General features: G+C 45.1%; 1 protein-coding gene across 5 annotated transcripts in view; it reads left to right on the forward strand.

Moving 5' to 3' along the window:
• Positions 1-470: 470 nt before the first annotated feature.
• Positions 471-24,777, forward strand: part of Gpd1l (glycerol-3-phosphate dehydrogenase 1 like) — a 59,084-nt gene continuing 34,777 nt past the window's right edge. The window contains exons 1-3 of one of the 5 annotated variants that reach the window (XM_058576513.1): positions 518-648; positions 17,195-17,235; positions 19,257-19,434. In XM_058576513.1, the coding sequence (XP_058432496.1) occupies positions 19,327-19,434 (108 nt within the window). In that variant the 5' untranslated portion in view covers positions 518-648; positions 17,195-17,235; positions 19,257-19,326. Of the gene's footprint in view, positions 649-772; positions 1,126-10,839; positions 10,943-17,194; positions 17,236-19,256; positions 19,435-24,777 lie in introns of those variants that run through there. The other 4 variants (XM_046437199.2, XM_058576512.1, XM_046437200.2 and 1 more) reach the window with 4 other exon arrangements.

Here is a 24,777-nt window from a genome sequence, read left to right on the forward strand (position 1 = left end):
GCCAGCCAGGGACCTAGGGCCCCCGATAATCCAAGTTCGCTGAGAAGTTCAGGGGCATCTAAGTGTGCATTGTGTATACAAGTGAGGCAAAGGTGAGCACTTCGAGCTCTGGTCCATGTGGGTTAACCTTAGAGTCAACCTAAGAGTCTCTCTGGAGTCCAAATCGCAGAGTGGCAGCTGTTCCCGAGCAGGCAGAAAGGAGCGTGCAGGGGGTGCAGGGCAGCCTCCAGAGTTGGGCATGCAAGTCTCTGCGCCAAGACCCAGGTCTGCATGTGGCGCGGTGGGGGCGGCGGTTCTGGGGCACGCAGTGGTCGGTGGTGTGGACTACAAGTCCCGACATGTCTCGGGCAGGGGTGCGCTTGCACAGGAGCGGGGCTAGGAGGCCAGGGCCAGGCGTGCGCAGTGGTTGTTGGGAGTGGCGGGGCGGGTCTTCCCCGGCTGTCATCTGTGGCCCCCGGCGCTCGGGCAGGGGTGGCCGTGTCTATTGGCGGAGAGGCAGGCAGGGCGGGTCGCCGCGAGCCGCTGCGGGCAAGGCTGAGCGGGTGGAGGCCGGCAGCCGGCCGGGGAGGCACAGTCTGGGCTGCTGCGTACCGGTCTGGCCATGGCAGCGGCACCTCTGAAAGTGTGCATCGTGGGCTCGGGGAACTGGTGAGCGGAGGCGGGCTGGCGGCGCGGGCTCCGCCTCCAGGAAGCCCCTTTCCCTGGCGGTCTAGAGCTGCGCTCCCCGCAGCAGCGTGGGCACCGGGCACCGCGCGCGGGGAGGCGGGGTGGACGACCTCGGGGCCAGGCTGGGCACTGCGCGCCAGGGGAGGCCGCACCGAGGTCCTAGCCGGGAAATCTCTGGGCCCTCGTGCCCGCGGGGGCAACGCAGACCGAGGGCACCGCGCACCCATGGGCACCTGTCCGCGCTTAGGTAGCCGCGCGGCGAGCGCACTGAAGCCACCTGCTCACCACGCCCTGATGTTTTGCGCAATCTTCTGAGGTCGTTCTCAATTCTCCCTACCGATCGCCTGGGTCGAGGAATTGAAGGAGGCCCAAGAATTAGTGTAGTTTTGATGTTGGGCAGACCGAAGCACAGAGGGCTTGTTATTCGGGTCTCTGGCGGGGCAAGCTCTGCCCATTAAGGTATGGTTCTCATCTCCGCTTCTGATAACGGCCAGTATCTTGGTAACGTGGTATCAGGAAGAAGATCCAAGTTCCAACGGGCCTTGTTTCCCCGGGGACCTTGAGAGTTCTTCTATGGGGAGATGTTTGCAAAGCTTTGCATTTCCAGGGCTTGATTTGACTTTAACCTTTATAAAGCACTATGTGCAAGGCGCTCTTGCACTTACTTTACACGTGTCAGCTCCTTAGTAGCTCCCTTTATCGAACTCACATGGTGTGATTCTTTGGTGTGTTTGGGTGAATGCAGAGGAGCATGGGGAGGAAAGGAGGCAGAATATAGCCTTGGCATTTTCAAGCTCTTTATCTTTGCTTCACTTTTCTTCCCACTTCTGAGGGAGTGGTACAGAATCATTTGGAGTCACTGTGCCCTTTCCCTTTCAGTGCGTTTGTTTACCTGTGTTTCTGTGGCCTGACTCACATCCCGGTTCAGCCTTCTAGAAGTGCTGCAGGCATGGGCACATGGTATTTGGTCTCGGACTTACTTTTTTAATACAGAGAAAAATACTTCTCTGAAGAAACCTGAACCTGGTTTTCCACTCTTCCATCCCATCAAAGAATGAACTTTCTCTGAACCCCTATTGCTGATCTCTGTCCATGCACTGAAACGATTTAATTATTGGTCTCTACTCCTTCCTCCCCCACTTGAGATTGAACTCAGGGGTGTTCTCCCACAGAGCTACATCCCCGTTCCTATTTAATTATTTAGAGGCAGAATCTTGCTAAGTTGGGAGGCTGGCCTCAAACTTGAACGTGTGATCTTCCTACCTCAGCCTCCTGAGTAGCTAGGATTATAGGCCAGTGCCACCCAGCTTCACTGCCCAGCTCAAGGCTAACATCTACCTTAGTGCCCTCCAAAATGCTAAGTAAATGCTAAATCAATGTCTGAAAACTACTTATTTATTTATTTTATTTATTTTTGGTGCTGGAGATCAAGCCCAGGGCCTTGTGCATGCAAGGCAAGCACTCTACCAACTGAACTATATATCCCCAGCCCTGAAAACTATTTTTTAATTTTTATTTTTGGTGCTGGAGATAAACCCAGGGCCTATGCCATGCTAAGCACATACTGTACCTTTGAGTTATACCCCATCCCCCAAAGTAATTTTAAACCTCGTATTGTATTTGATTAGGAGCTCATTTACTTTTTTTTGTGTATGTGTTTGTATAGTGCTGGGGATCAAACCCACAGCTTCACACATAGTAGGCAAGCACTCTGATACCCCAGATCTTTATTTTTTATATTTATTTTTTAGTTGTAGTTGGACACAACACCTTTATTTCACTTGTTTATTTTTGTATGTGGTGCTGAGGATTGAACCCAGGGTCTCCCAAGTGCGAGGCGAGTCGAGTGCTCTACCCCTGAGCCACAACCCCAGCCCGGACCCCAGACCTTTTTTTTTTTGAGCCAGGGCATTGTTAAGTGGCTGAGGCTGGCCTTGAACTTGTGATCCTCCTGCCTCAGCCTCTTTACAGGAACTACAGTTTTTGTGTTTTTTTTTTTTTTTAAATAAACTAAAAGGTACAATGAAACATCTCCCATCCACTTTTATCCCCCCAGGAACCTTCTGAAGGAAAATCAGTGTTGATCTCTTCTGACCTTTCTGGAGGAATTCCGTCAGACACAAGTGAATGTTTATATGTGTTCTTTTCTCCCTTTATTCTACAAATCAAGAGTACTGGGCACTTTTTTTTTCAACCAACAAGGGAAAGTTGTGCACGTTTCATGGAGTCAGTACCTATCCAGTGCAGAGCTTAATTCAGAGGTTTCAGCTTGACTTTGCCAATTTGGGTCTCAAGGTCACTTCAATAAGATGTCAGCTGCCCTGTTGGACATGCTACTGGTAAAGCACCCATTTAGCCACATGTTCTTTTAAAATTAGTTTCCCCTCCTATAAAATTCCATGGATGACAGCCCTCTTTCCTAATTTAGAAGGTGCAGGTAAAAGTGGCACAGCTTTGCCATGCTGGATTTGAGCCCGAGTGATAGTAGTGAAGCGAACCTCCTTACCCTCCACTGAGATTTGGCTGCAGGCCCCTGGCTTCTTCATTCTGATGGACTTGACTGTTTTCTTGGCCCACTCCAGCCTGGGGAAATGCACTAGAACTTGGCCAGTGACTCTGAAGCAGAGCAATTGAGAAATAAGCCCATAGTTAGGGCTGGGTGCCTGGCTTCATTAATCACAGGATCAGACAGGAACAGATGTTGGCATCTCTGCCGTTGCCTTGGTTGGGTACAGAGCCACTCTAGTCCTAGAGAGAGGATCACAGCCTCCCCAGAGAAATTCAGGGACTTAGGAGCTGAGTTCAAGCCATAGAGCCCCCAAAGGGTACATGAAGTGTTCAGTTATGGTTCAGTAGATATTGGAGTGTTTTTCTCAAGTAGTTACTGTATTCTTTACAGCAATACACTAGACAGAGTCCCTGCCAGTAGGAAACTTACCTTCAGGGCTTGGAAGATAAGATCGAAAGAAATATAATGTGGAATGGAGATTTGTCACAAGGTTAAACGTTACATTTTAAATAGTATTTCTTAAAGAGTACATTTTTTTGAAGACCACTTGTACCTGAATTACCACTGAAATTAGATTTGCTGAATCATATTCCCTGAGGGTAGGAAGGATTTTTTTCCCTAAGGGACTTTAGCCTTTCATTAATAAAATATATATCTAGAAGCTGGATTTACCCATCCAGATCTGGTCCCTAGCTCAGGAACCTAAATGTTCCTTGAACAATATTTACCCTGGGGACTTTGAAGTAGATCCCGCTGCTTATATAAATAAAGGTGTTGTTACTTATAAGCTCATAGTTGAAAGGCAGCTGTAACTCACATGGAGCCTCCCCCAGGTCACCCGTCATCTGTGGCAGGGAATCCAGCTGGCTTGCCAAGGCCCTTCAACAAGGAAGGACCTGGGTGGGAAGGTAAAGCGAGTTGTGTAAGATGGCCTACTCCTGTCCTTTGGTCAACCTTTTCCTCCAGATAATTCAGGGACAGAAGGCTGGTGTGTCTGGCTGAGCCCTTTGGTCCCACCCATTGTGAGGGACAGGGAAGGGTCACTTAACATGCCTGACTTTCCATGCCCTGTCACTTGTAACTTGGCAAAAACAAAAGCTTGGCAGATTCTTCCAAAGATGTTACAGTTTCTTTCTCAGCCCCTGTGAAGATCACCCAGACACAGGGCAAACCACGGTTCTAAAACTGAAACCTCAGTTATATTTACTGCCAAACCTCTGTAATGGGAGCATATGTCCAAAGACATAGCCCCAGCCTCTTTTGTAAGGCAGGGTCCTGCAGTAGGATGAGGGGCCCAGATTTCCACCCTAGTCCCCTATTTGGCAGCTTCAAGTCCTTGGCAAATGGCTCCTATAAATGATTGCTTATACTATTGGTACCTGCTGTCTAGGATTTTGTTTAGAATTGTTGCTAAAAGCAGAGAAGATCAGGGAGGAGATTAGGAAGAAGAAAGTTAGGGAAAAGAAGCTCAGGGAGGAGAAGGTTGGGAAAAAGAAAAACATGTATGTTTCAAAGCCACAAGAGATAGAGCCAACGCGTCAAGTGAAACCTTGTTACAGGATTACATGAGATGATCCAGGGCGAGTCAGTGGTGGCTAGCGCTCAGTCAGTGTCCACTGCTGTTACCATTATTAGTTTCATCATTCTTGAGCCATCCCAACATGAAGTCACAAAATGGACCAGATTGGAATCTGGCCAAGTAGTACAGGCAGAGGCTGGGAGAGGGGACAAGAAGAGTGACTGCTGCACAGCTGGAGGAGTTTCCCCAGGAGTGACCTTGTTTTCACATTAGCCCACAGCCTGACATCTTCCTCAGGCTGAAAGGTCAGGGCAAGTGCTGGCCCTCTTTGCACTGATGCCGGAAGCAGGACTTAACTCTGCTAGAACCTACAAAATGCACCACCTGAGCTCATCATTCACCTCTGCCATCCCTTTACCTGTGCTATTCCATTTCTGCCATGATGCATGCTACCCAGAGATCTAAGAAACACTCTGAGCAACTAATTTAGCTCCTCTGTGGTCAGAAGTAATTGCTTCCTTCCCTGTAAACAGGCCACACTGACACTCTTCTGCTTTGGTAGCTGGAGGGAGAATTTGATGACAGGGTAGGTTAGAGCTGTGAGGATATTCAGGGTCCCCTCCTGGTCTGGGGCAGGAACATTCATACACATACAGCATAATTTAAAAAAGGAATTGATGAAGCCAGGCTGTGGTGGCAACTGTACAACTGTAATCCCAGCAACTCAGGAGGCCAAACCTGGAGGATCACAAGTTTGAGGCCAGACTCACAACTTGTCAAGACCCTGTCTCAAAATGAAAAACAGGGGATATAGCTCAGAGGTAAAACAGCCCTGGGTTCAAACTCTAATACAAAAACAAACAAAAGAAGTGGCACTTAATGACCTGTTTATCACCTCCCCAACCTATTCTAACATAAAAATCACAAGGACTACTCTAGAAGTAGGAGTGCTCTGTTTTCTTAACCCCCCTCATGTTTCTTCATTCTTCTCTTCCATTTCCTCCTCTCCGTTAACAGGAATCATAATAATTTTCTGTTTATCAGGTATGTAGATTACTTCATTTTAAACCTGGTAGATTAAAAACAGGTTAGAAAAAACTTGCTCAAGGTCAACACTTAATAAGGTAAAGTTCAAATGCAAGGTCCTTCTTGCTCCAGAAACTCTGTTTCTATAAATTCCTGACATTTTCAGTGAGAGACATACTTAAACCTGAGGACAGATCTCCTTGTCATAAAAATGTTGAGCATCTACCTTTCTCATGTAAGTTTAATCTAACGAATATTCCATTTATGAGAAGTAAAACTGAATGAAGCCTTAAAATGGGTCAGTTTCCCTCCAAAGCAGGTACCCATTCTTCTGTAGATCACAAAAGATGATCATAGTTTACTTTGTGTGTGTGTGTGTGTGTGTGTGTGTGTGTGTGTGTGAGTGATGGTGGTACTGGGCATTGAACCCAGGGGTACTCTACCACTGAGCTACATCCCAGCCCTATTTGTTTTTATTTTGAGACAGGGTCTCACTAATTTGTCCAAACTGTCCTTGAACTTACAATCAATCCTCCTGCCCCAGCCTCCTGAGTCACTGGGATTATAGGTGTGCCCCACCACCTGGGTTACTATTTATTTTTAAGGCAGTTGACTACCTCCTCCTCCTCCTCCTTCTCCTACTTCTTCCCCTCCTCTACCCCCTTCTCCTTCTTCTTTTCCTTCCTCCTTCTCTTTCTTCCTTCTTTCTTTCTTTCTTTCTCTCTGTACTGGGGATTGACCCCCACAGAGCACTTAACCACTGCACCACATCTCCAGTCCTTTTTAATTTTTTTATTTTGAGACGGTCCAGGTTGCTAATGCTGGCTTTGAGTTTGTGAACTCCTGCTCTACCCTCTTGAGATTCTGGGGTTACAGGCATGCAACACTACATGTGGCTGGTTTTTTGTTTGTTTGTTTGTTTAAATTTTGAATGAGGTTTATTGAGTGCTATTGTTTATTAACAATAAGATAATCATGAGTGAAACAGACATCAAAATGATATTTAGAAAGGTGAATGAACCACACACACACAGAATAAAAAGTCTTGGTCCAAGTTATTCCAGAGGACTTGATATTTTTTCCAATAGGACAATTTATCCCGAGTTTATGAATAGAGAGGGGCATAACTGTTGGAAAAAAAAATTTTTTTTTTTTTGGTACCTGGGATCGAACCCAGGGGTGCTTTACCACTGAGCCACATCCTCAGCCCTTTTTATTTTTTATTTTGAGACAGGGTATCACTAAAGTTGCTTCGAGGCATCACTAAATTGCTGAGGCTAGTCTTGAACTTGCAATCCTCCTGCCCCAGTCTCTGGAACTGCTGGGATTACAGGCAATGTGCCACGGTTCCTGGTTTAGAACAATCTTAACCTTTGAGTTAACCTCCGACTTTTATCTGTTTATCTCAGCAGCACCTGGGTGAGCCTCTTTTCTAAGACATATGCCTTTGGGTAGAAAAGTCATGTGTCCAATAAATAAAATCATCTCTTTGGGGGGTCCAGTGCTGTCCCCAAGTCTCTTGAAGTTGCAAGGGGGCAGAGGTTTCTGTCGTTAATGCTGTCCAGGCCACCCTTCTCTCCCTTTCCTCCAGTGCTGGGAGCATAGAGTACTGAGTTTCGTGCTTGTAGGTCTCTTTGCTCCCACAGAGTTGTACTGGTAGCATTTCGCTGTCATTCAACTTTGGCTTGATTCTTTTCACAACTTGGAGCAGGGAACTGAATGAATTCTCGATTGCTGTCTACCATTCCAAAAACTAGTGGCTTCCCACAGCAACCACTAATTAGCTCGTAATTCGGGTGGTCAACAATTCTGACTCACTAGCCAGGGAAGGATCTGGTCTAGGTTGGGCTCACTCATAATGGTCAGGGTCACAAATGGGTTAGCTGGAACCATTGGTCCAAATGACCTCCATCATGTGTCTGGCAGTGGACAGGTTTCAGCCAGAATGACAGGAGCCACCGGGCCACCTACCTCATCCTTCAGCAGGCTAATTCTGGCTTCCCCAGGTGATGACTGGCTTTCACCAAGAGCAAGAACACTTTTTAAGCTTTTGTCACAATTAGGCCAGGTGCTTTCCCGGTCTTCATTTAGGAGATTCATGATACCACGAACTGACATACAATTTACACCATGACCCAGAACACTTCACATATTACAGGAAACATGTTTCACAATAACAGAGGTTCCTGAGGTGATGGACTATGATATTTTCATTTTTTTCCTGTGTTTCTTTCATTTTTAGAACCTGCATAACCCAGTTTGAGAAATACTGTCTTAGGTAGAAAAATAGTTTCTTTCCCATCATCACAGCCAGAGTACCTCCCCAGCTGCATGGGTATGTCCCCCAGAAAATGGCATTCTCCACATTTGATTGTTTCTGCCTGGTTTTCCCAGGGTTGAGAAGAGGAAGTGGTTTGCATGGGTTACAAGCAAAAAGAACCAAAGGCCCCTAGAATTTGTTTCTCCATCCCTGGAAAGCTCTGACCTAACGGCTTGATCAGTGGCTATCTGTACAGAAATATCCCCAGATGAAATGAGTCATTCACTTAGCTACCCCCAGCGTGATGGGAAAGTATCCTCAAGCATCTAGAGCCTTTTGTCTACGATTATCTGAACCTTTGTACTTGGGTTTCTTTAGTGGATTTGCCCATTGGTAGGAAATATCTTGCATAGACTAGTCTCCTTGGTTCTTACCCTTGTAGGTTGTTGACAAATACTAATATAAATTTTAGAAATTATTATGGATAAGTTTGCATTATCATGTAGGCAAGTAACCATGTGTTTATATTCTACCTGGAACAATGGTTCACATTTGTACTGGTCTATTTTTTTTTTTTTTTGATACCAGGGATTGAGCCCAGGGGTGCTTTACCACTGAGCTACATCTCAGCCCTTTTTGCTTTTAATTTTGAGACACTAAGTTGCTCAGGCTGCCCTTGAACTTGCTATCTTCCTGCCTCAGCCTCCTGATTGACAGGGATTACAGGTGTGCATCACCACACCCGGCTTACTATGTATTTTTTTTAAGGCATCTGATCTTATTTTTTTTTTTAGACAAATTCTCGTTAAGTTGTTGAGGGTCTTGCTGAGTTGCTGAGACTGATGGAGAGCTTAGGATCCTCCTATGTCAGCTTCCCCAGTCGCTAGGACTGCAGGCATGCTCTTACACCCAATTTAAATAATAAATCTTAAGGTAACCTGCTTATAATGAACTCCTGTGAGTTGGGGTAACTTGATGGTGTTCTTCAGAGCCAAGACCAGCAATGATGGCACTTAAGATTTCAGGACTTCCAATCTCTGTGTATTTCATCTCAAGTGCTGGCTGTAGTTGGTGAGTGGTGGCCACATAGATTTCTGTGTGGAGAAGAATTCTCAGAGAGCAGCTTTGGCAAGCTGGAATCTCATGATGAGCAAGCTTAGAGGTGGACTTGGGGTGGGGATGGGCTGCATCTATGCTAAATTAGCTTGGACAAATTTACTACTACCAAAATTTTTACTACTAACATTTAATAACACTTGGGTTAAATTACTTTTACCCAAGTAGAACCCATCTGGAGACTCTAACACAGCTAGTTCAAACTTAGCTTTGGCCCACAGTGGTGCAAGTGTCAGACTCAGTGATCAGGATGTTGAGCCCTTTCCATTGGCCGGGAGTTCCAACCTCTTTGTGTATTATCTAAGTTAATGCTCACTGTAGTGGGTATTGTTTCCATCCTTGTATAGATGAGGATTCTGATGCATGCAGAGGTCATGTCCAGGACTTACGGCTACCAAGTGGTGGAGTAGTTGAAACTTCTCTGCCCTTCTTTTCCTACTTGAAATGTGACTGCTGGGACTAAACTTAAATGTTAATTATGAAAATTAATATTCAAATTAAAAGTTTCAATAATCCATGTAGCTAATACATTGGACCACAGAGCTCCACACACTGCTTTTCTCCTTGATTTTACATTTAACTATCCTGAAGATCTTTCCATATCTGTACACAGAGAACATCTCATTCTTTTTTTTTCTGTGCTGGAATTGAACCCAGAGCCTCCTGTATGCTAGGAAAGTGTTCTACCCTACATCTACAGCCCTTTTAAAAAAATTTTAATTTTGAGAGAGGGTTTTGCCAAGTTGCCCAGTTTGACCTTGAACTTTAGATCCTCCTGCTTCAGCATCCTGAGTAGCTGGAGTTACAGGTGTGCACCACTTGCCTGGCTCTCATTCTCTTTTATAGTTGTATTATATTCCCAGGTATGGCAACTCCTTTGTTTAACCAGTCTCCTGATTTGGACATTTGGGTATTGTTTTTAACAATTCTGCAGTGAATCACCTTATACTCTTATATCTGTAAAGATAGCGGTAAGAGCCAGAACTATTAGAAACACATGAAAAATGATTTAATGTGGTGATATCTTATTTAATTTTTTGCTTTGAAATAAGCAAGTATTGGGAAGGTAGAGGGAGGCATCCTAGCTGCAGAGGGATTAGAAATATATGCAGAAAAGAGGTTGATTTGCTCTAGATTACCCAGCACATCTGGAATAGGGCTCAGGTTTAAAAACTGAGGTTTTTGCATCACTGAAACTCCAGTGTGTGCTTGGAAACAGTTTCTAGTGATTCTCTGAGGGCAGGGGCATGCAGTCTGTCATCCGGTTATTGTGTCAACAGGGAGCAGGTGCCAGGTGGCTGTTAGAATTTACACTGTGTGGTTCTTTTCCTTGATCAATAGATGGGCCTGCAGACTGTGCTTATCCACAAACCTTGGGCAAAGCTGTAGAATCTGCTTGTCTAGAGCCCTGGAGGCAAGGTGATTCTCTGCCATCCATGCTTAAGAGTGGGACCCTAGAGCCAGTTCATGAGACCATGACTTAGATTTTCCCCACGGTGCTGTGGGTTGCTCTTGGTGGTGGTGGTGGGGGGAGTCTCAGGCTACCTGTGCCTGTGGTTCTAATATGAATTCACTGACAATTGCAATGTCTTGGATGACCATTTTCTCCATGGTATATGGAGTTGATAGCATGGCTGAACAGGTCATGGTAGGTGTTTTATTTTTTATTTATTTATTTTTTTTTGAGAGAGAGAGAGAGAGAGAGAGAGAAGAGAATTTCAATATTTATTTTTTAGTTTTCGGCGGACACAACATCTTTGTTTGTATGTGGTGCTGAGGATCGAACCCAGGCCGCACGCATGCCAGGCGAGCGCGCTACTGCTTGAGCCACATCCCCAGCCCTATGGTAGGTGTTTTAGAACAAGCTGATCGAGGTATGGCCCATCCAAAAGTGCTCTGAAGGAAACATGGAAATAAATATTTGCTAAAGTGAGACTTAGAAGGTATCTGGATTTCAATGCCTCCTCTAGCTTGCATTTTTTTTTTTTTTTGGATTGGCTAACAGACCTTGGGACCTGCCAAAACTCATCTGCTTTGGATTGGGACGGGTGTGGGGGGGTTCTGTTAAAACATCCAAAAGACAAGAATGACTTATAATAACCATGTTAGCAAACTTCAGTGGTACCTGTCTATATTGGAAAAGTAAAGAAAAGTGAGAAGATAACATTGGCTTGTATCAGGTACAAGCAGGAAGGTGATATCACGAACAGGAAGGTGATATGCTCCCTCTGCACTTTTCCAATTTTAATATGCATGTGGGTCTCTTGAAGATGGGGCTGTGGTACAGATTCTGAAGTGGCAGATCTTTTTTTTTTTCTTATTTAATTTTTTGCTTTGTAATAAGCAAGTATTAGGAAGGTATTATGGATAAATTATTATGGATAATATGGGGTGATGGACTCTGTCTGATATTTTAAATTGGACCCAGGGAGATTGAACCCAGAAGTACTTAACCACTGAGCCACATCCCTAGCCGGTTTTATTTATTTATTTTTTTTTGAGACAGGTTCTCGCTTAGTGGCTAAGTCTGGCCTCAAACTTGAGATCCTCCTGTCTCAGCCTCTGGGTTTAAAGGCATGTAACACCATGTCCTCCAAAGGGGCAGATCTTGAGTGACATTTCTAACAATCTCCTAGAGATGCTTTTGCTGTTAGTCCATGAACTACACTTTGAGTTAGAGCCTCACTACAGACCAGATTCTATGCTAGTTCTTTTTTTTTTTTTTTAATATTTATTTTCTTTAGTTTTCGGCGGACACAACATCTTTGTTTGTATGTGGTGCTGAGGATCGAACCCGGGCCGCACGCATGCCAGGCGAGCGCACTACCGCTTGAGCCACATCCCCAGCCCCTCTATGCTAGTTCTTGTGTGTTTTCTTGAAGTCCCTTTAATGTGGGTTTTTAAATTGTGGTATACACAATATAAAATTTCCCATCTTAACTGTGCTTTGAGTGTCTAGTTCAGTACGTTCACACTGTTACACAATCCACCTGTAGAACTCTCCTCATCTTGCAGAACTAAAACTGGATATTCATTAAACAACAGTTCCTCCTGCCACTCTCCCTCCATCACTGGGCAGCTGCCCTGAAACTTTGTCCTTGTGATTTGACCATTCGAGTACTCAAATAAACGGTCTTGTAAGTAGAATCCTTAAATTAAATTCCTTGCTCTTCTGTGTCTGGCTTATCTCACTTAGCATAATGTATTCATGGCTCATATATATTTAGCATGTGTCACAATTTCCTTTTTAAGATTGAATAATGTGCCATTGTATACACCATATATGCCACATTTTGTCTGTCCATTTATCAGTTGATGGACACTTACTTGGATTGCTTCTACCTTTTGGCTGTTGTGAATAATTCTGCCATGAACATGGTATCAAATATCTGAGTATCTGCTTTCAGTTCTCTTGAGGCTATTCCCAGAAGTAGGAGGACTGGGTAATATGGTGATTCTATTTTTAATTTTTTTTTTTTTTATGTACTGGGGATTGAACCCAGGGGTGCTTAACAATTGAACCACATCCCTAACACCCCCCCCCCTTTTTTTTTGTATTTTATTTAGAGATAGGGTCTCTCTGAGTTGGTTAGGGCCTTGCTAAGTTGCTGAGGCTGACTTTGAGCTTGGTATCCTCCTGCCTCAGCCTCCTGAGCAGCTGGGATTACAGGAATGTGCCACTGCGTCCAGCCCTATTTTTAATCTTTTGAGGATTTATCATGCGGTTGCCCACGGCAGCTGCAACACTGCACAGTTGTATCAACAGTGAAGTGCATGAGGATTCCGATTTTTCCACATCCTCATCCAAACTTGTTTTTTCTATTTTTGATAGTAGCCAGTCTAATGAGTCGGAGGTGATGTATTTATTAATTGCAAATAATCATATGGCTTGTACAATTTCGCGTCTTGCTTTTTTTGCTAAATGTATCTTTCTATGGGAAGCATTTTCCTCTGCAGTTTGAATTTTGGTAGATAGAAGGCCTTCTTTTTTGTCTCCCTGCTTTTCTGTCAGTGAAGTTGTTCATTGATCTTTTTTTCTCTGTGGTTTCTTCTTTTGATTCCAAGCTTAGAAAGCTTCCCTATCTGGAGATCAAATAAACATTCCCCAAGCCGAACCTATTTTTAATATTTCTTTTTTTTTTTTTTTTAACATTTGCATCGTAGACTCTGGCATTTGATTGTACTTTAAAAGCCCTTTAACTATAAAGAATTACACAAAATGTTAACAGTGGTTCTGCCTTGGTGGTGAGGTTATTCATAATTCTTTTTTCTTCTTTCATGTATTGCTCATAGGAGTGAAAGAGTAGATGTTACTTAAACCAAAATTGACCACCCTCTTGCCTAGGGAACCATCTCTCAGATCAGCTCCTGGAGAGACAAAGGCATGGAATGTGTGAGCCCTTACTGACTCACCTCCCAGGACCTTTATTTCCTGTTTAGTGAAAGGAGAGTCCTTTCTGCCTCAGAAGATTCTGCACCCCTGAAAGTGCATGGGCCACCCAAATTTCTTTCTCTTGTTTTGTACTGGGGATTGAATTAGGGATGCTCTGTCACTGAGTTACATCCATAGCCCTTTTAAATTTTTTTTTCAGTTGAGAGTCTCCCTAAGCTGCCTAGTGCTTTGCTAAGTTGCTGAGGTTGGTCTCAAACTTGCAATCTTCCTGTCTCAGCCTCCAGAGTCGCTGGGATCTCCATGCCCCGCTAGGCCACTGAAATTCTATTGAGTTTTATCTGACTGGATAAGAGGCCATTCTGTGGCTAATGAGTGGATCCTCAGCCTGATTGAAATATACCCCCCCACACTTTTCTTTAACATTTTTTTTTAGTTGTAGATGAACACAATACCTTTATTTAGTAATTTTTTATATGGTGCTGGGGATGCAACCCAATGCCTCACGCATGCTAGGCAAGCACTCTACTACTGAGCCACAACCCCAGCCCCTGAAATATACCTTTTTAGGAGTGGGAGGGAAGAATAAGGACAGAGTGAATGGCCAAGGGGTCAGCTGGGGCTTTGTCAAGCTGGAGATTAGGGCCTGGTGTCCTTGTAGTTGGGACCCAGGGTGGAAGAGGGAAGCAATGGAGACCCACTTTGGGGTGTGAATCTCTTCTTCAGTGAATCACCTGTGTGGTCTCCTTGCTCCCTTTTCTTCAGGGCAGGGGGAGTAATAACAGTACCTGCCTCAGCGGTGGTGAGGTGTGAAACAGATAATGTGGATAGATGGGTAAAGTGGCGGGGTACTCACCACTATGCTAACAGAAGAGCTGGGTGAAGTGTTTGGAACAGTGTGTGATCCCTAGTGGATGCCTGGTCAATGCTGTGTCTGCCCACCCTGTCCCTTTCTCACCTCTTACCAGCTCCTTGCCCTTTCCTTCACCTCCCTCTCCCTCCTCTTGCAATCCCACCTGCTCTTTCCCTCTCTGTTTCCTTCCTCCTGCCTGTCCTTCCCTGTCCCCCTCTGCTTCTGACTCCTCCTCCCTCCTAGGATCCTTAACCTTCCCTTTCTCCTTCCGATGGCTCCTCCTTCTATTCCTTCCTTTCTGCCCCTCCCCCTTCTCCTCCACCCTGGAGGAGTTGGCTCTAGGTGAAAGCAACTGCTGTTGTTTGTCACAGCAGAAGATAAGCCCCAGCCTTCTCCTGCTGCAACCTTTGCTCTGGCCTCCCCAGGTGAGGCCCACCTTCAGAGTTCAGCCCTAGCTGCACTCTCTCCCAGCTTCCTCTGAATGGCCTGACAAGTGTCACCATGTCACCCACTTTTGGCCACATTGGTCACTGTGCTGGAACATCATCAATCTCCATTTATCAGTCTCCAAGCTCCCTGAGGGCGGAGACTTGTCTGCTTTTCTTCCCTTGTATTCCTGAGCCTTCAGGGTATCCAGACTGCATCAATAAATGACTCTACTTTACATCAGGGCAAATATGAATTAGGAAGTGTGGACTTTGGAAACAGAGTCCAGAGTCTGTAGGGAGACAGCATGACTTTGGGTAATTTATTATTGCTTTCTGAGCCTCAGTTTCTTCATCTGTAAAATAGGCAAGATGTTCACTTCCTTTGTGGATTGTGATAAAGAAGAAATGATTTTTTTTTTATTAATTTGCAACACTAGGGATTGGACCCAGGGGTCCTCTGCCACTGAGCTATATCCACAGCCATTTTTTTTTAAAAATTTTGAGATAGGGTCTCACTAAATTTTTCCAAGCTGGCCTTGATCTTGTGATCTGTCTGCCTCAGACTTCTGAATTGCTGGGATGACAGGCATCCACTATCATGCCTAGCTGAAATAAAATCTTATATCAAATACACACTTTTGCAAGATGCTTTTAAGTTTCATTTGCATAGCATTATAGAAGTTATGAGTTAGGGTATACGTTGGGGCTTGAGGTAATTCATGATGTCATAGGTACTGTGGTTTCATGGCTCTGTGTAAAGACCCAGGACTGGCCATAAGCAGACTTGAGTCTTTTTTTTTAAATATTTTTATTAGTTATTAATGGACCTTTGTCTATATGCGGTGCTGAGAATTGAACCCAGTGCCTCACACATACTAGGCAAGTGTTCTACCACTGAGCCACAACCCCAGCCCCAGACTTGAGTCATTTGTAGTTCTGCTACTTCCTGGCTACTGATCTTTGCTCCAGAGGCCTTCCTACAAGGCTTTTCCACCCTTTCCCCAGGTAAGGCCCACCTGGGGGCAACACCTGCTTACGTGATATGAGGCAAGATCAGAGTAAGTGGGTTCAGTTGGAATAAACTTCCATAATGTTATTTGCTTAATATATACTTTCTTGCAAGTTTACTTTAAAAGAATACTTTAGGGCACTGTAGTGAATACTGCAAGTAGAAGGTAACAGCAAGCAAAAAACCCTGGTAGCATGAAAACAAACGTGTTACTAGTATCGTGCCAGATAGTACCACCTTCCAAGGCTCAGACCCAGATCTCTTCAGGCTTTGTGAAGAAGGGAGGTTGGGAAGAGGTGGGTTCATGCCAGAGAGGTGGTAGCATATCTCTAGCACTCAGATTGAGACAGGCTATGCACTCCCAGGAGGACCGGGAGCCTTGATACAGGCAAGTGAGTGAGTGTCATTTGGGTCAGGTGTCTGGGTAGCATTCAGCCTGTAGGCTATGATTCCCATTTCTCACTTTGGAAAACACTGGATTCAATCAAAGACCTGGAGGGGACCGTCCCCTGCTCTGCCTGTCATTTGGGGCGTTGAATGAGCTGGGCCAGGTGTAGAATTGGCTGCTCACACCCATGACCCACGGATGGACCCATCATGCCTGACTGCGGAACCCCAGTCATGGTGATTTGCCGAGAGAGAGAGAGAGAGAGAGAGAGAGAGAGAGAGAGAGAGAGAGAGAGAGAGAGAGAGAGAGAGAGAGAACACGCCTGAAACCCTAAATTTATTGGGGGGAAGATACTCAAGAAAGTTTGTTGAGAGCCACAGCCAAAGGGGCCCCAGCAAACTTCCAGCTGCCAGCTGATGTTTGGCTCACAGGAGCCCCAGCAAACTTCCAGCAGCCAGCAAACTTCCAGCTGCCAGCTGATGATTGGCTCACAGCAGCCCCAGCAAACTTCCAGCTGCCAACTGATTGGCTCCTCTGCGGTGATGCTCATTGGGCTGTTTCCCTGCCCTTTCAGACCACGGAGCTGCTCATTGGGGGACTTCTTTTGGCTCCGCCCACACAACCCAGCCAATCCTCCTCAAGAGCAGGAGGAGTGGGGGAGGTGGAGAGGCTTGTTGGAAGCCGGTGGTGGCAGTTGGGCTCTGAGGGTTTTCCTGAGGAGCTGTGTGGTGCGTGTGTTCTAAAAATAAAGTTCGTTCAAGTGGTTCCTGAATTGTGCCCAGCCAGACTGTGGCAAAAGTTCCATCCAAATGAGGCCAGGGATTGGGCTTCAGGGGGGTGTAGTCCAGTCCCATTGGGTGACACCCACTCCCAGAGCTGTAATTCCTTGCTGAGCTTGCTTTTGCACCATTGAAGCCAGTTCCACACCTCCATCAGTCAAGGCTAAGGGCGTTCATGGCGGCCCCCGACAGCAATTCACTCACAAGCCACCTTTGTGGACTGAGCTTTGAATTTTTTTTTTTTTTTTAAGTGTGGTCCTGGCCGTTGAACCCAGAGCCTTACATACACTAGGTAAGTTCTGTACCACTGAGCTCCAGCCCCAGTAAAATACTTTTAGAAGAGTGTATATTACATAGAAGTAGACTCAGTTTCCTCCCAAACACTCCCATGGCTCTATTTGACCCATAAGGAAAGTGAAGCCTTTCCTTCCCATCCGTCAGAAGAGGTAACCCACGCAGCGCACCAGGTTCTCACAGTCCCACATGTTCTCTTTGATCTTGTGGAAGTTCCTTGACGCCAGGGAACACCATGCACTGAGCTATTATCTCCCTGAATAGTAAGCAGCAGTTTCCAAGATTAGCGTGGAGGCGACAGTGCTGGTGGAGAGATTCCTGGCTCCTTTCTGCAAAGTGTCAGGAGGAGAATTGAATTAACAGGTATTTATCTAATGAGCCATCCTGCCAGCATAGAATAAGGTACCACTGCCTAGCCTTGACATTTACAGCCATCCTTTTGTGAAGGAAGAGGGCATCGGAGTTCTAAATCGTTGTGCAGAACAGCGCTTCTCAGCCCCAGATACATGTTGATGCACCAGGGAGTTTGAGAACCACATCCTGGAGGTGCCAGTTTCACTGCTCTGGGGTGTGGCCTGGGACCCAGGATTTTTAAGTCTCCTGGGTAATTCTAGTGTGTAGCCAAAGTTGAGGCCCTGTGGTTTAGTTTATGTAATCTGTCTCAGGAAAGGGAAAATCATTATAATCTGTTAGAATTACTAGAATTTTTGTGTTTCTTAAAGCACAGAGATCAAAATGCTGGGATGCCAGGGGGTGGTGGCACATACCTGGAATTTCCATGACTTGGAAGGCTGAGGCAGGCGGGTCTCAAGTTCAAGGACAGACTGTGTCAAACAAAAAATACAAAGAGCTGAAGATGTGGCTCAGTTGTACAGTGCCTCCTGGATCCAGCAATCCCCAGACCCCCCACGCCCAACACACACACACACACACACACACACACACACACTCTGCTGAGATGAATTAGGGCTGAGTTAGAATAATAGACTTATGGGGGAAGTAAGGATAAATGTCTCCAGTATATTCTTCCACATCAGCTAAGCTTGTCAACCCCTCCCCATAATTATCACTCCTTATTCCATAATAATTGTTAGAAAAAATATAAATGCCCTAACACTTGAATTTGCCAATTGCTCTTTACAACCTTCTTCCATTTGCTCCTCACACTGGGAAGGCTGCCCAAGAAACAAGCCCTTTCTTAAGCTGCAGGTGGGAGTTGATTGGCTCAGCTGGAATCAGGCGCCCATCCACCCGGTCATAGGATTCTACCAGCTGCGGGGCACAGGTGCCTGCCTGCCTGGCCCCCTCTGCCTGCAGCCACAGCTGTCTTAAGAACTGGTGTTGACTAGATAGGTTCCTTCACTTCCCTATGTCCTGTGCAGAGGCTATCCATCATTAGAGCTGAACAGAGATGCAGAAAGAAAGGAGCTTGTGGGCTGAAGGTTGCCTGGATGCCTGGAGGGGTGTGGGGGTGAGAGGGGAGGTAGAGGGGTGCATACTGCTTGGGGATCTGGGCCCTGCACTCTTGCTTTGTTCCTTTTCCGGAATCCTCTCAGGTTCTTGTCTTGCCATTATGGTTCTACCTTGGGCCTGTTGCAGTTCATGAGAACACAGTTTATTTCACAGTGGCTACATTTTAATCTATTTGATGAGTTTGAAATATAGCCTTATTTTCCTTGGAGGCTCCTCCACAAACCCTCTAGTGTCAAGTTCATGCTTTTAGGTGTATTTCTCTTCTGCTTGTGAACACTGATCCAAGATAGTTTGGTTCTTACTGGTTTCAAGGGGTGGTACTGTTTGACCTTGTACCAAATTCTGGGGCTCTCCTGATGATCCCCATGTGATCTTTCCAGGTGAGAACAGCTAAGTTCCAAGTGGCTTGTGGCCAATACACATCCGATCTTGCACAAGCTCAGAGCTTGAGTCAGAATCAAAACACAGGTCTTCTGAATTTTGATTGAGCGCTTTGTGTCTTCTGTCCAATGAATTTATTTTATTTCTCCACGGTTTCTTTTGTAGGGGTTCAGCTGTTGCAAAAATAATTGGTAATAATGTCAAGAAACTACAGAAGTTTGCCTCCACAGTCAAGATGTGGGTCTTTGAGGAAACAGTGAATGGGAGAAAACTGACAGACATCATAAATAGTGACCATGAAAATGTCAAATATCTCCCTGGACACAAGCTGCCAGAAAATGTGGTAAGACCTTGGGGTGAAAAGTACATTTGGTTGATTCTGCAGGTTCTGTCCAACTGAGTAGCACTCCTGACCTAGACATGGGAAAGCTGCTTCCCATTTTCCCGTTGTGTTCTACTACCAATGACTTGGTTAGTATTGGTTTTCTTGACTCTGAAAATGGGCTTTGTATTAGTTTTCTCTGGCTGCCATAACCAAGTGCCACAGACTGAAACTAATTAATTAACTAATTAATTTTAAATTTTGGGGTGCACTCAGCTACTGAGCCACATCCCCATCCCTATTTTCTATTTTATTTAGAGACAGGGTCTTACTGAGTTGCTTAGTGATTCACTGTTGCTGAGGCTGGATTTGAACTCGGGATCCTCCTGTCTTAACCTCCTGAGCCTCTTGGATTACAGGTGTGCACCACCACAACCTCCTAATTTATTTTTTTTTTATTTTGGTACTAGGGATTGAACCCAGGGGCCCTTAACCACTGAGCCACATCCCCAGCCCTTTTTAAATATTTTATTTAGAGACAGTTCTCACTAAATTGCTTAGGGCCTCACTAAATTGCTGAGACTGGCTTTAAACTTGTAATCCTCTTGCCACAGCCTCCTGAGCCACTGGGATTACAGGCAGGCACCACCACACCTGGCTAAAATTTATTTTCTTACAATACTGGCAGCTTGAAATCTGAGATCACAGTGTAGGTAGGGTTGGGTTTTTCCTAGGTGTCTCTTGTAGATTGCTGTCTTATCCGACTCTCCATGTCATGACTGCCTCTTCCTATGAGGACAGCAGTCCTATTAGATTATGGCTTACCATATGGACAACATTTGGAGTCCATTACCTCCTTAAAGACACTATTTCCAGGCACATTCTCAGGTACTGGGTGGGGGTTGGGATGTCAACATATGAGTTTGCAGGGTTCCATAGTACAGTCCATAATAAACTTTTTCCTTGGTGTTCAAAGTATGGTCACATCAGAGCTGGAGTCACAGCCTTTCCTATGGCTGTTGGTGTCTCCTATAGCTCTTGATGTCCCCTTCCTAAGTGCATGTGATTTTGCTCAGCTTGCTGGGGCATCTAATTAAAACCAGGGTCGAGGCCCAAATTACAGATGAAGATAGAAGCAAATGAGAAAGTGTAAGGTTGGTAGTTTAAAATTCAAGCTTATTAGGTCTAGAAGAGAAAAGTACAGGTTATTTCCTGTCCTCGTTCCGTTGATTTGCAGGGGAAGCAAAAAATGAACATGGGGAGTGGAAAGGAGGGTGCCCACCCTGCTGCCTGCTGGAGGGATTTTATGAACTTCTGTGGTCAGATTCACCTCTCAGTAGCTTCCTGAAAACCAGACTGCTGTGGCTGCCTGATTCCTATGACTTACCTGAGAGGCCATCTCCTAGGTTAATGAAGTCCCCTTTGCTGTGTCTTCATAGTCCTTCATGAACATGTCCAGTGCATGCAGAGCAGGGTTGGGTGTGGGCCCAGAAAGGGGAAAAGGATGACATTGCTCTCCTCAAGGAATTGAGCAGGGAGACCGATTTATAAACTAATAAATGTCGGGGAGTTGGAGGTGCCCAGGCCTAGCTTACTGAAGATTTTTATTTGGCTTTTAACTATATAGTGTTGGTTGGTGTCAAGCACTGTGCTGAGCATAGACTGTCTTGTTTAATCTTCTTAAGGGCCCTCTTTGGTGGGTGCTGTTTACTTTATTCCTGTTGTGCTGATGATTACGGTTGTGGAGGCGAGGAAACCAAGACTTGGGCAGATGCATTTGCCCAAGGTTGTGAGCCAGGGCCAGCCAGCTTTGGATCTGCTTCCCAGAGGACTCACTGCTGAGCCTGCTGATCTTCTAGGCAATGACAACTCTCTCCTGTGTCACTGAACTAGGGTGAACCAGCATTTCCTTGCAGGTGCAGGGAGGAAGGATCCCTAGGACTGTGAATTGGCAAATTCAACCTCTGATGGAAAGAATAAAAGCGGCAGCAACTGAAGGCGTCAGGGTTCTCACTAATCCATCCTGGGATTAATGAGAAATGGGAAATTCTCTTGGCCCCTCCTTTTCTCACGTTTGTCAATTGCTCCTGTCCTTCTGCAGTGCATGTGCCTCGTGTTATGTTCCCCCGCCCTGCTTTGTGCCAGTCCACCTACACTGCCTGCCTACCTCCACCTGCCCCCGCTGACTTTCTGGGTCTGACTCTCTGGGTAGCCACAGTGCCTGGCCTGGTGCTTTTCCTTCACTTGATGCTCATGGGGTGTTGGGGAAGGTGAATCTGCCAAGTGACTCTCTGAAGCTAGAGCCTGTGCCGGGAATAGGAAGAATGGAGGGAGGAGACTACACAGAGGAGGCAAGGTCACCATTACTACAGACATGCTGGTCCCACACCACTGACTCCAGCTGCCCCAGGTCCCTAGGTGTGGACAGAGGGAGGAGAGAAAGGAGAAAAAGTCTACTCCCAGGATCCTACCAATGTCCAGAGCCTTGTAGGCTCATGGAAATGAGTGTACGTGTACTCTGGAGTGGACACTGGTGTGGTTTCGGATTTTTCACTGTAGTGCCCTTGGGAACAGTGGACGGTGCTCCTGGGAACTACCTGAACATGCCTAGTTGCAGAATCCCAGGGTCATAGGGAATGCACAGTCCTTTACTCCCAAAAAGGCTTGTTTTTAACCTTTTTTTGTTCTTGCAAGTTGAAGGATGAATGAGACGTGCATTTCCATCAACACAGGGTTGCTATTTATGATGTCTGCCAGTTAATGAGCTGGCTTGAGATCGTGAGTCTTTTTAGCTTGGAGCCCCAGGATGCTGCCCACCTCACCCTTCCCCAGGTCCACTCTCATAATGTGACCCTGTCCCCCATAGGAATCTTCTCTAACAGTGACTTCACCGTGGCATCGCCTGCTCCCTGGAAGCTGGGCCGGTCTGAGTGTGTGATTTCCCCTTAGACCTGAATGGAGAGCATACTTACTTCCTGTAGTGACAGCAAGACACAAATTGTTGATCTATTTTATAGCTCTCCATCCACAGCCTGTGTTTAGAGTTCATCCAAGTATGGGGCTCTTCTGCCATCATGCTCCGGCTTCAGCCGCCTCAGTGTGACACCAGGATTTATGATTACAGTGTCCTTTATGAAATATAGTAGTCATTGCCTCTCATCTTTGTCTTCTAAGCTTTGCCAGCTTTTTTTTTTTTTTAACTGCTCTGCTGAGATGCAATCCACAGGCCATACAATTCAGTGGTTTCTAGTATATTCACATTGTTGAGCAATGTGAGCAAAAATTGACATAGTCAATTTTTTTAAACATTTTCATCACTGAAAAGAGACCTATACCTTTTAGTAAAGTCACCTCCAGTGGACTCCTATGGCTCCCCAGCCCTGGGTAACTGCTAATCTACTTTCTATCACTAGAGATTTTTTTTTTTTTTTTTTTTGGCAATGCTGGGAATTGAACCCAGGCCTCACATATGCTAAGCCAGCGCTCTACCACTGAGCTACATCCCCAGCCTCATTTGCTTAGTCTTCACATTTCCTATCAATGACATCATGCAATATGTGGCCTTCTGTGACTGGCTTCTTTCACTTAGCCTGTTTTCAAGGTTCACCTGCGCTATAGCATGTTGTCAGTCAGTAATTGATTCTTTTTTTAGGTGTGAATACTGTCCTGTGGTATGTGTCTTAGTTCCATTTTGGATTGTTATAACAGAATACTACAGACAAGATAATTTATAAAGGAAAGAAGTTTTTTAGCTCTTGGTTCTGGGAAGTCCAAGGGCAGCATCTGGTGAGGGTCTTCACTCTGTGTCATAACATGGCAGAAGGTGAAAGGACCAGTGAGTGTGTGCAAGAGACAAAGCACGAGGGCAGACTCACTGTATAGCCACCCTCTTTTGCAGGAACTAACCCACTCCCATGGTAACAATATTAATCTGTTTGTGAGGGCTCTGTCCCCGTGGCCCCGGTACCTCTCACTAGGCCTCACTCCCAACACCAGTGCATTGGGAGTCCAGCTTCCAACACATGCATTCTGGGGGACAAGCACTCAAACCATGACAGTACCATATTTTGTTTATCTATTCATTAGTTGACAGACCTTCGGGTAGTTTCCAGTTATTGGCTATTATGAATAATATGAATATGCTGTTGTGAACCTTTATGAACAATATTTTGTGGGAACATATGTTTTCAGTTATTTTGAGCATATACATAGGAGTTTTGGGGTCATATAGCTGTTCTGTGTTTAGCTTTTTTTTTTTAGTCCCAGGTATTGGAACTCAGGGCCTCTCAACCAGTGAGCCACATCCCCAGCCCTATTTTTGTATTTTATTTAGAGACAGGGTCTCACTGAATTGCTAAAAGTGCCTTGCCATTGCTAAGGCTGCCTTTGAACTTGCGATCCTCCTGCCTCAGTCTCCTGAGCAATCAGGATTACAGGTGTGTGCCACTGTGCCTAGCTTCCTTTAATTTTCTAAGAAACTGCCAGACGGTTTTACCAAGTAGCACCACCATTTTATATGACCACAGTGATATACAAGAGTTCTTGTTTCTGTACATCCTCGCCAGCATGTGTTATTATCTGGCCTTTTAATCCTAGCTATCCTGGTGGGTGTAACATGGTTTCTCATTAATAGTTTTGGTTTTCACTTACCTGACGGCTGACAGTATTGAGCATCTTTCCATGTGCTTATTGACTGTTGGTGTACCTTTAGAGCAGTGTAGATTCAGATCCTTTGCCCTTTTATAAAATTGGATTGTCTTTTTTTTTTTTTTTTAAAACCAGGAATGGAATCCAGGGGTGCCTAACCACTGAGCTATATCTCCATCCCTTTTTAGTTTTTATTTTGTGACAAGGTCTTGCTAAGTTGCTGAGGCTGGCAATCCTCCTGCCTCAGCCTCCTAAACTGCTAGGATTACAGGCATATACCAGCATGCCTGGCTTAAAATGCATTGGCTTCTTATTATTGAGTTGTAAGTCTTCTTCATATATTCTAGGTACAAAGTCCCTTTTTAGATATGATTCACAGTACTTTTTCTCTTCTGTGAGCTGTCTTGCTTGATGGTATCCTTTGAAGCACGAAAGTTTTTAATTTTGAAGTCCAACTGAACTTTTTTTCTGTCCTGTTCACACTTTCTTGCAAAGGTTCATATTCACTGATGTTTCCTTAGCACCTAGAATAGTCCTGGCATTATTTGTCATCTGACTAAATGCCAGGCATAGTGGAAATGTTGAAGAAGTACAAACCAGGATGAAGAGTTTTGTTTTGATGTTTTAGGTGGTATCTCATGGGAAATTGTTATTCTAAGACCTTTTTTTATTTTTATTTTTTTTAGTCATATGTGGACATAATATCTTTATTTTGTT

Source organism: Marmota monax, unplaced genomic scaffold, assembly GCF_021218885.2.
Source record: "Marmota monax isolate L192 unplaced genomic scaffold, Marmota_monax_Labrador192_F-V1.1 WCK01_AAM20220418_F8-fsc00021, whole genome shotgun sequence".
Lineage (NCBI taxonomy): Eukaryota > Metazoa > Chordata > Mammalia > Rodentia > Sciuridae > Marmota > Marmota monax.